We start from the raw sequence: 11,742 nt of genomic DNA, 5'->3' as shown, positions 1-11,742 counted from the left end.
ACTGTGAAACACACATACACAGAACAATATATAAAACTTTAGTAACACTAAAGAAACTGAGGTTTCAGTTATTAACATTACATTAATTAACATGAACAATAATTATTTAGCATGTATTAATGTCAGTTAATATTCAAAACTTAAACATAAAAAAAAAAAATGTATCTGTTAACTGTTAATGCACTGTGAACTAACATCAACAAACATTAATACATTCTGTGAAAATATATTGTTCATTGTTAGTTCATGTTAGTTAATGCATTTACTAATGTTAGAAAAACTCCTTATATTCAGGTGTGCAGAATTATTAGGCAATTTTATTTTACAGATGAAATTAGCCAAAAAAGAGGTTTAACTCAGACTGAAAAGTAAAAAAGTATTAAATCCCCATGATAAATATTCAAAACTAATGCAATACAGCAATTGCAAAGTTAAGACATGACCATTGGACAAAAAAAAAATATCTATGACTACTTCTGAAATATTTTTGACTATGAAGATACAATTGACTATATTGAAGACTATGGTATCGCCATAGTCCCTAATTGTATGGAAATGGGATTCAAATCGAAAACATTTTCCCCCATTTTGTGCCCCCCCCCCAACTTCTCAAACCAAAGTTACACCCTTGAACTGGACGATAGTCATTCAGGCAGAGGGGTTATTGTTCTTAGGCACATGAAAAGTCAAAAATTATTAAATCCCCATGAGAAATATTCAAAACTAATGCAATACAGCAATTGCAAAGTTAAGACATGACCATTGGACAAAAAAATTATCTATGACTATTTCTGAAATATTTTTGACTATGAAGATACAATTGACTAAATTGAAGACTATAGTATCACCATAGTCCCTAATTGTATGGAAATGGGATTCAAATCGAAAAAAATGTTCCCCCATTTTGTGTCCCCCCAACTTCTCAAACCAAAGTTACTCCCTTGCATAGGTCAGTATCAAATGAGTTTCAAATTATTATTTGCAGCACAAAAAAAAATTATAAGTCCACGTGTATGTATAGTTTGATCTTTTTATGTTGTAATTAACATTAAGCTAATTATATAAAATTATGTTGTCAGTGCCCTACAAATGAACTGGTTCTAGGATTTTTTTTTGTCCCTAAAACTGACAGAAAAGGATAAGGCCTAAGAGATTTCTTAAGCTGTAATGGAAAAAACAACAACAACACACAAAAAAAACACCACCACCAACAACAACAACAACAAAATTACTGATTATTTTTTCTGGTGATTAAAGAGATGTTTAAAAGTCTCTCTCTCTCTCTCTCTTTCTCTCTCTCTCACCCACCCCCTCTCTCCCCCCCCTTTCCTCACACAGAGGCAGAGTGAGATCAGATGTCTGATAGTTTTTTTTTAATTTTCTGTTATCCATAGAGCATTGTAAAGTCATGAAACTATGCATATTTCCTCAGAATGACTTGTTCTCTGTATGTAAAATGTTTTGAAGTGTTTGGAAGCTGCACTTTAAAAAATATAAGAAAATTACTGCTATCTTTTTTACTGTTACATCGCCTCGCCACGAGCAAACCTTTCGAGATATCAAAAATCCCTTTGTAAATTTAGCGTCCACAATCTCTTGAGATCATGGTCACCGAGTTTGGTGGCAATCGGTTGGAAATCCTCAGAGGACTATATCAAATTCCAGAGCATGCGCTTTTTAAACAGCCCTGAATAGCCAACTTCCTGTTGGGCGGAGCCTATGACATGCAGCATGGAAGTTGTTTGGCTCAATGAGATCTATATGTGTACTGAGTTTCATATGAATTTGTGTAAGTATGTGTGAGCTATACATTAAGTTTTCTGACTGTGTTCCAGGGGAAGCTGTAGAGACCCTGTGCCACGCCTGGGTCCAAGCCTCTGTGGCGTCCTAATGGCCGGTGTACTGGTTCCAACGCGTGTGCCAATTTTCAAGAGTTTTTGAGCACGTTAAGGCCCCCAAAAGCCCTTGGATATTCGATAAAAGAAAATTTTAAAAAATCCTTAGGAAATCAATAGGGCCCTGCGCCTTAGTGGCTTGGGCCCTAATAATAATAGAAATGAGATAGAATGACATGACATGCATAGTCCTGTGAGAGATCAACATCAAATTCTGTACTACATATTACAGCATTGCTTCAATACAGACATACCAGTGGACTTGCGCACCTTTCTGTCTTCTTTATTTGGGCGCAAGAAGGCCATGCTCACTCCTCACCCTGAACAAAGGACTTCCTTGGTTTCTCTTTTGTAAAACAAGACAATTTCTCTACTTATTCTATGTGCAATTACTATTGCCCCTTAACAAGTTAATTTAAACTAAGATTCAGACTAGACTAGAGCATTTGATGAGTAAATATTAGATGAGCCGCGACCGACGAGCCATTGCCAAGAGGAGCGACAGAGCCGAAGATCACCCTGGAGCCAGAGCCTCAACCGACGTCTAACCAGGTGCGTGAGCCGGCAACGAAAGCTCTGTGTAGTAAATGCTGCTCCATCTGAAAGCCCGTGAAAATACCACATTTAATAACTACAAACTCACCTCATAACGTCAATCCAGTGTTTGAAATAAATCCTTCTGTGAGATGATGTGGCTTCTTACACAGAATAAGGCACGCAACATATTTCATAGTATTCTAAGCAGTGATAAAGGCTATGTTGATTAGCATTGCATTATTATATACTTTATTATAATACAAATTATAATAATACGAACTCAAATAAACCATATATTGTCATAGTCGTGTGTTTATTAGTCACGTTGAATCAATGAAAGCAGTTAAATCTTCTGTTTATTCAGCAACCTCTATAGGGATCTGTGAGGGGTATAATAACAAATAAAATAAGTATTTCAACAATCAAACATACTTCCTTACATATTACATGCACATATATATTTTTAAATAAAGTTATTTAAATTTAAACACATTAAAAAGTAATGTTTATCTAACCAATTTTTTTGGCACTGTGTCCCATGTGGCTTTGCTTAACGCAGTACACGTAGCAAGATTTTTTTATTTATTTATTATATAATAGATCAAAAGAAAACAGATAGAATATAAAAAGAATAGAGCAAGCTAGTGTTAGAGGCCTTTTTCTGCTTTTGTTAATTGTATAAAAAAGAAAAAGAAAACAGATAGAATACAAAAAGATTGCAGAAGCAAGTGTTAGTTTTTTTTTTTTTTTAAGAAAACAAGCAGTTAGTAAATAAATGCAAGTCTAAAAGGGGCAAGTTTTTTTTTGTTGTTGTTGTTGTTTATTTTTTATATATAAATAATAGAATTAGAATAGAGAGTGCTAGAGTTAGAGGGTCAAATAAAGATGGAAGAGATGTGTTTTTAGCCGATTCTTGAAGATGGCTAAGGACTCAGCTGCTCGGACTGAGTTGGGCAGGTCATTCCACCAGGAGGGAACATTTAATGTAAAAGTCAGTGAAAGTGATTTTGTGCCTCTTTGAGATGGCACAATAAAGCACCGTTCACTTGCAGAACGCAAGCTTCTAGAGGGCACACAAGTCTGAAGTAATGAATTTAGGTAAAGGGGTGCAGAGCCAGTGGTGGTTTTGTAAGCAAACATTAATGCCTTGAATTTTATGCGAGCAGCTACTGGTAGCCAGTGCAAATTGATGAACAGAGGTGTGATATGCATTCTTTTCGGCCCATTAACAATTAATCTTGCTGCCGTCACCTCTCCAAAATACCTTGAAGGACCTATCTGAGAGATAAGACTCAAACCACTGGAGTGTGGTTCCTGAGATGCCCTTTGCCAATAGTGTTGACAGGAGGATCTGGTGATTAACCGTGTCAAAAGCAGCAGACTTTAGACTCTCATTTCATAGAACAGACATGTCAGGTGATATTATATATGTATTTTAATAAATAAAGGGGTGGTGAGAGGTCCAAAAATGTAGTTTGTTGCCTGAGGGCAACACCATGCCATAGAGCAGTGGTCTCAAACTCAGTTCCTGGAAGGCCACAGCTCTTGCAGAGTTTAGCTCCAACCAGCTCCAAATCACACCTGCTTGGAAGTTTCTAGTAATCCTGAAGACCTTGATTAGCTGGATCATGTGTGTTTGATTAGGGTTGGAGCTAAACTTTGTAGAGCTGTGGCCCTCCAGGAATTGAGTTTGAGACCAGTGCCATAGAGGGTTAAGTTAGCTGTCATGACGGTGTTGTGCAGTAGGTGGCAGTATAGGTCATGCTATAGGTTGCATCGTGCTTCAAATTTGAATGACAGACTAACAATCTGACTATGCGAACTTCATGCTGTCTTACCATCTCTCCACTATTAGCTATTTATGGTGCAATGTGTCTGCTTATTGTATATATAAAATATAAGAAGTTTACATCAGTAGTCCCATTTTCTAACAATGTCTTTATACTATGTGCAAATATATACATAGAGAGAGTGTATCTTATATATGTACACACACACACACACACACACACATAATATTTTGGTTTTTGCACAACTTTGTATATATTGGATTGATTTTTATAACTTTAATGTACTTGTGCATCAAACACAAGGAATATACAAGTATCGGATCGGGACTCAGTATCGGTAGATACTCAATATTCAATGACTCGGATTGGATCGGGGGCACTAAAAACCTGATGGGGACATCCCTAAAATATATTTATTACAATACAACACAAATGTACATTACAGTAACAAATCCACAATTACTTTGTGCAGTCACTATATAGATTTCAGGGCATTTGATAATGTTTGATAACATCACTAAATCGAAAATATATACTGATTAATTACAACCCCAATTCCAGAGAAGTTGGGACGTTTTGTAAAATGCAATAAAATCAAAAATATGTGATTTCTTCATTCTCTTTAACTTGTATTTAATTGACAAAAGTACAAATAAAAGATTTCCAAAACTTTCACTGACCAACGTAAATGTATTTTGTAAATATGAACAAATTTTGATTTTGATGACTGCAACACACTCCAAAAAAGGTGGGACAGAGGCAAAATAAAAGTGAAAAGGTTATAGAATATCCACGTTAAACTGTTTTCAGTTCACAGTAAGCAGGTGAATTGGTAATAGGTCAAGGTGTCATGTTTGGGTATAAATAGTGATGGGAGAATTGATACCGCAGCTCCGATAATCCGACGCAGTTTTCAAACCACTATTGTTTCGTTTTCGTTTATTGTTTTTGTATCGAAATGACAACACCACGTGTTTATTATTATACCAGATTAGATATTGTATTGATCCCAGATTGATTCCACTCTTGAATGTCACAGGCTTCCGAAGCTTTTGGTCACATGCTTTTTCAAACCATCCACTGCTCCGCAATGAATTGTCAGAAATGGTGGAGAAAACAAAGTCCGACCACCAGATGTCGCTAATGCACACTGTGTTAAAAGCTTCGAGTAATGAACCGTTTATCGACACAATTCCACAGACTTCCGAAGCTTTTGGTCACATGCTTTTTCAAACCATCCACTGCTCCGCAATGAGTTGTCAGAAATGGTGGAGAAAACAAAGTCCGACCACCAGATGTCACTAATGCACACTGTGTTAAAAGCTTCGAGTAATGAACCGTTTATCGACACAATTTCATGAAAGCCTCAAACGCTTTAGAAAGCCTGTTTCCCATCACTAGGTATAAAAGGAGAATCTCAGTCTTTGCAAGCAAAGCTGGATCATGGCTCATCACTTAGTGCCAAATTTCACGAGAGAAGTATCAAACAAATCAAAAATCACATTTCGCAATGCAAAATTGCAAAGAATTTAGGTCTTTCACCAAGTACCATACATAATATTGTGAAAAGATTCAGGGAATTCAGAGAAATCACAGTACATGTAGGGCAAGGCAGGAAACTTCAGGTGAATGTGCTTGACCTTTGAGCCCTCAGCTGGCATTGCATGAGAAACCGTCATGCTGTGTAACGTCATAGTGTTAAATATAGCCACATGGGCTCAGGAGTACTTCAGATAACCACTGTCATTTACCACAGTCTGCTGCTGCATCAAGAAATGCAACTTGAATATCTGTTACTCTAGGAGAAAGCTATACATCAATTTGGGTTCTCTGCGTCAGAGCTCATCTCAGACAGTCAACAAGGCAGTGGAAATGTGTGCTGTGCTCAGATGAGTCCACATTTCAACTTGTTTCCGGGAAAAATGGATTTCGAGTTCTCAGTCCCAAAGACCAAAGGGACCATCCAGACTTTCATTAGCGAAAGAAGCAAAAGCAAATGTCTGTCATTATATGGGGGTGCAGCAGAGCAAATGGCACGGGTGACTGGAATATGTGTGACGGTACCATTGACATGGAGGCATATACTGGGAATGAACAGAGACATATACTGCTATCAAAATGATGTCTTTCACGGGAAGTCCATGACTATTATACATTGTTCGAATTGAGGTGGGGGGGTCCCGGACCTCCCATAAGCATTAAGGGACCCCCCATAACACCCAAAAAAATTAACTGGTTTTCCCCCTGGTTTTTCAATAAAACTATAATACTTTAAACTTGAAACTAGTGAAAATGAAAATTAAATGAAAAGTTTTGATTGCTGTATTCAATTTAGACCTGCTCATGCTATATCATATTTCTTTTTACGCGTTTTTACAGCATTGCACATTATAACCAAATACACGTGCTTCTGTTGAGCTTAGGAATGCAATGGCCAATCAGAGGCGTTCAGATGAATAGTCACTGAAACCTCAGAGTTTTGTTCACTGCGTGCGTGTGCTGAATTAATTCTGACTGAAACTCGTGAATTCTCTCATCATAAACAACAAAGTGCAGATGTACGTACGATGTAAGTAAGAGATTCATTTATCATACAGTGTATGGACAGCTTCATTGATTATAAGAGGAGCTATGAGTGCTTACACACTAGCTAAACTGAGGTCCGTGAAAATATTCTTTAATGTGAATATTCTTTGCTCACTTTCTCCATAATTTACTCACTGTTTGAATAACTGTGGAAATGCAAGTGTTATAATTAGTAACTTATAATGTTTTTATTAACCTGTGATCACATTAAATACAAATGCAGTCATATTAAAATATTTCATGACAGCTTATCTGGTACTTGTCTAAACAAACAGGTTTATGATGTGTTTAGTTAATAGATTACACTAACATTAGGCTAGATATTTAATTACTTGCTTAGTGATTGTTTGGTACACCTAATTAACTGATATTTAATACGTTTTTATCTTAGAAATTAGGTTTTCTCAGTGATAACGAGGATAAGACGAAATATATGAATCATATTTATATAAAATGAATGCTGAGCAGTTGAAGTCTTGTATCAAGCGAGACTGGACAAAAATGTTGCTTGCAGAACTTCCTAAATTCCTAAACAATTAAACATTGTAATTAAAATGACTGTTGATGTGACAGTGTTAAACGTCTCAGGTTACTTATGTAACCATGGTTCCCTGAGTAGGGAACGAGACACTGCGTCCTCTAGGGGTCGCTATGGGGGACTCCTCGTCGTGACCCACTTCCCATCACTACAGCCCACGTGACTAAGTTTCCTTGGTTTCAATTCCCGCTCTTTTTCTTAGTTATATTCTATACAAGAAAACGCGTCTCAAATATCACACAGAATCAATATCATACGGTGTAATCTATAAAATCCCTGATAAACCCATTGAGAGAATTTGGAGAAAGGAAAACATTAACGATTAGACCGTTTTTATTGTCCTCATTTCTCCTGCCAATTTCACTTCTTCTCAAATTTAAGCATCATTGCCATCTGATTGTATTTTCTCTTTATTTGATTAATTTAATTAAAAGGGAAGGCTAAACAAGCAAATGGAAATGACACGTAAGAAAAAAAAAAAGATTCTCATTATGCACGCCTCCGACAGCAAAATATAACAATATAAAATTGGAGCCTCATACGAGCTCCAATTTTGAGAATTAAAAACAAAATACCTACACAAGTTTGACAAGAAAATACTCACATTCTCGGTGAAATAGACGCAAAAACATTTAACTTCCCTTTTTAAACTGGTTCATTCAGAAGCGTTTCTGAGTTGATGTTCACAAACATAAAACTTGGAACAAAACTTCAACATTGACTCTTTATGTGAGAGTGTGGGTGGCTCTTAAAAGAGCCGTTAGGTTTGTGTTTAAAGGCGTTTATCCTCCGAAACCGTACAAGGTGCGTCCCTGTCGCTTCAGCGCGTACACCACGTCCATGGCGGTGACGGTCTTTCTCTTGGCGTGCTCGGTGTAGGTGACGGCGTCGCGGATCACGTTCTCCAGGAACACCTTCAGCACACCGCGGGTCTCCTCGTAGATCAGACCGGAGATGCGCTTGACGCCGCCGCGGCGCGCCAGACGACGAATAGCGGGTTTGGTGATTCCCTGGATGTTATCCCGCAGCACTTTACGGTGACGCTTAGCGCCTCCTTTTCCGAGTCCTTTACCGCCTTTGCCTCTTCCAGACATGCTGCAGATACTTCTCGTTTCAGTCAAACGACAAAAATGAATAAGAAGCAAATACTCCAGGGAGGGCTTTTACATTTGCTTACAGGACCTAAGGGAAACCAGCGCGCGTCACATGGCGCACCCCTCCCCCGCTAGTTAGAGCAGGAGACAATGAGGTTTAATCCAAACCCTGATCTAACGATGTCTCTCCTGTGTTTCATATTAAAATCCATGTTTTAAAACATTCGTTTGACAAAGAAGATTTATAAGATCATATCTGCATAATATTTACAGACATGATGATTGGCAGATGCCTTTAACCAAACTGACTTACATATCATCAGAGCTGCAGGAACACACCAAATAAATAGAGCTACAGATGTCCTATCAGACATTAAATCAGTGGTTCTCAATTTATTTGAAATAAACACCTATTATAACGAAATTACTTGTATGTTCACATTAAACATGTCAACAGACATGTATGACATGTATTTCACTTCATAATATTTTATGACAACTTATAATACTTTAATATTAACCTCATATATAATTGCACTTAGCTGTAATATATACACATGCGTATTAGATGTATGGTAATTTTAGTTTAGTATTTACCTACAGAAGTGTGTCATTGCACATCCACATTATATGTCATGTTTTTGCATGCGTGTAACCTTCTTAGAATTGCAATTAATGATTCATAAAAAGTAGACAGAAAACGAGTAACTAAACAGCTGAGCGCCATGTTAGTTATTTTGATCTATATTCAGCATCACAGTGGAAGTTCTCTCGTTCAGTGCGACTGTGGTGGCTCTTAAAAGAGCCTTTGGGGTGTACTGCGGGCCTGTAACGATGGGGGGGTGAGTAGCCGCCGGTGGCTGGGGCGCTCTTCCGGGCGGCTTTAGTAGCGAGCTGCTTCCTCGGGGCTTTGCCGCCGGTGGATTTACGAGCCGTCTGCTTGGTTCTTGCCATTGCTGAGATGTACTTCTGTCTCGGTCTTGCGTGAGTAGAAATGCTGCTGTATGTTACGCGCCTGCTTTTAAAGCTTCACACAGCCACAGCTTATGGCGTCATAAAGGTGCAGAGGCTTGTGATTGGCTGATGTGTGACGTCTGCGCATGACTGCTAGCCAATGACTGCGCATCTCCTGTTTTCAAACTGGGCTGCTTGTTTCCCGCTCAAAATGCTTTGTTGTGTTTATTATTTTATGTATCCAACAAACACTCTACACTAATACACTTTTTACAAGTTTTCTACTAACATTGTTTTATATAATCCTTATGAAATATTAATTTATTCATTGGGTTAAATGGTTGTGTAAAATAATCTTCAGTTTTTGATAGTATTTGCAACAGTTATACAGCATACTTATTTGGACGATAACTTTCTTACTTAACCCATTTGTGCCCAAATATTTCTGAATGGTTTCATGCATATAGTCATGTTAACAGTGTCCTATGTGAACATGTTCTGCATTTATTTTCCCCAAGTTTTTTTTTTTCTCTCTTGAAAATCGTATTTGAATGTACTATATAATGAACTATAGCTGCCGGTGGGCAAATATGTTGTATGCACCCCTTCAATGTCAGATTTGGATAAGAGGAGAGCTTTTGGCATCTAACTCAAAATAGCAGCTCTCAACAGATCAATATTTATTCATAAACAAATTTATCATGCATAAAAGTAGAAGAACATTCGATGCAACCCCAAAAAGAGTTGTATCTAGCTTATAATCTCTTAAATATGAAAACACAACAAATCCATTTGTCTTAAAGTTGCCCCAACAGCGTATTGTGTATCAAAAAGTTAAATGAAAATAAATAAACAAAAATGAATAGAATGAAGAAAATATTACATCTATATAATAAAAAAGGTATACCTGAAAGAAAATCACACATTTAACTGTTTCGTTACCAACATTCTGTAAAATATCTTCTTTTGTGCTCAACAGAAGAAATAATCTCACAGGTTTGCAGCTTGAAGACGACACAATGATGACACAATTTCCATTTTTGTGTGAACTTTCCCTTACGTCAGCAGTTTTAGTATAAGTAGCCTACATGGAGTACTGCACTGAAGGTACAAGCAGTTTTATACATTTACATAAACATATTTGCATACTATACTTTGTGATGTAAATATGTAAAATATCACATATTTATGAATTAGCACATATTGAGTAGGTCAAATGGATTAACCCTGACAAAAGTCCTTGATATTCATGAAATTAATGATACTCTTTTTAAAATATATGATTATTTAAATAATTATCATGTGTAGGCTACACCCATGATTGTTTGTTTATGTATTTACTTATTATTGAACATGCAGGTATTTTAATTCTTAGAGGCGTGTTAGTTAAATTAAAATAAATAAACACAAATAAATAGAATGAAGAAAATATCACATCTGTATAATAAAAAAGGTATACCTGAAAGAAAATTACGCATTTTTTTAGGCCCATAGTGTTCAATGGCTGACTGTAGTATGTGATTTCATATAATAATGTAAATGTAAACTCATTACTTGTCTGAATTTCAACTTTATAATGGAATCATAAGCTACTAGTCATAAAAAGAATTAGGGTCCTTGACCAATTAGAATGAAACGAATCCAAACTGGATAAAGGGGCCTCAATATTTTGCCCCTTACAAGACAGTCATAAAAGTGAGAAAAACAATCTACAGCAATTAATCCCATGCGTTAGCTCTTTATCTTTCCATTCTTCCTTCTGTGTGACTGACGCAGCAGTATCTCCTTTTGACAGATTTATTCCCGATCAAATTAAGGTCTACTGTACAGTACAGATGTCAGTTAAAGGGTTAAGTTACGTTTTAGGTGGGATATTATGAAAGCAAAAAAGCACTAAACAAGGCCAATAACCTTGATTTATTAACCTATTAACACAGTATTCCCCATGATATGTACTTACAAGTCATTTGCCCACCAGCAACTATAGCTGCAGCTTGGACTTTTGACTAAGTATACAAAAAACTATAGATCTCCTTTAAGATTTGTTTTGTTTGGATGATTCTACAGACCTTCATGATTATGTAGATGTTAACAAAAAATACCTATTAATAACATGAACATTACACTTTTTTTGGGAGGGTTTGCCTTCGCCGTGCTTCCTGGAAGCAGGAATTTGACAGCATCATGTGACCAGAAGGAAGTGAAGACATTTTTTTTTTTTTCTTTAAATCCTTTATTTGGTTGTTTTCTCGTGTATGTAAAATATATATATATATATATATATATATATATATATGTCACTAAGAATATAACTAACTAAAACTAAAGCGCTCTCCAATAGATAACAT

General features: G+C 36.5%; 2 protein-coding genes across 2 annotated transcripts in view; both read right to left on the bottom strand.

The window, feature by feature from the left end:
- The window catches only part of LOC107737490 (histone H1-like), a 121,049-nt gene that overhangs the window by 41,199 nt on the left and 68,108 nt on the right, over nucleotides 1-11,742 (bottom strand). The gene's annotated exons all lie outside the window — the stretch shown is intronic.
- Nucleotides 8,109-8,482, bottom strand: LOC107737492 (histone H4). The gene has a single exon (XM_016548982.1). The coding sequence runs from the start codon at nucleotides 8,438-8,440 to the stop codon at nucleotides 8,129-8,131; it is 312 nt and encodes a 103-aa protein (XP_016404468.1). The 5' UTR covers nucleotides 8,441-8,482; the 3' UTR covers nucleotides 8,109-8,128.

Source organism: Sinocyclocheilus rhinocerous, unplaced genomic scaffold (genome assembly GCF_001515625.1).
Source record: "Sinocyclocheilus rhinocerous isolate Xijiao unplaced genomic scaffold, SAMN03320098_v1.1 scaffold2902, whole genome shotgun sequence".
Lineage (NCBI taxonomy): Eukaryota > Metazoa > Chordata > Actinopteri > Cypriniformes > Cyprinidae > Sinocyclocheilus > Sinocyclocheilus rhinocerous.
The sequence above is the reverse complement of the archived record's forward strand: the minus strand, read 5'-3'. Positions and strand labels throughout refer to the sequence as shown.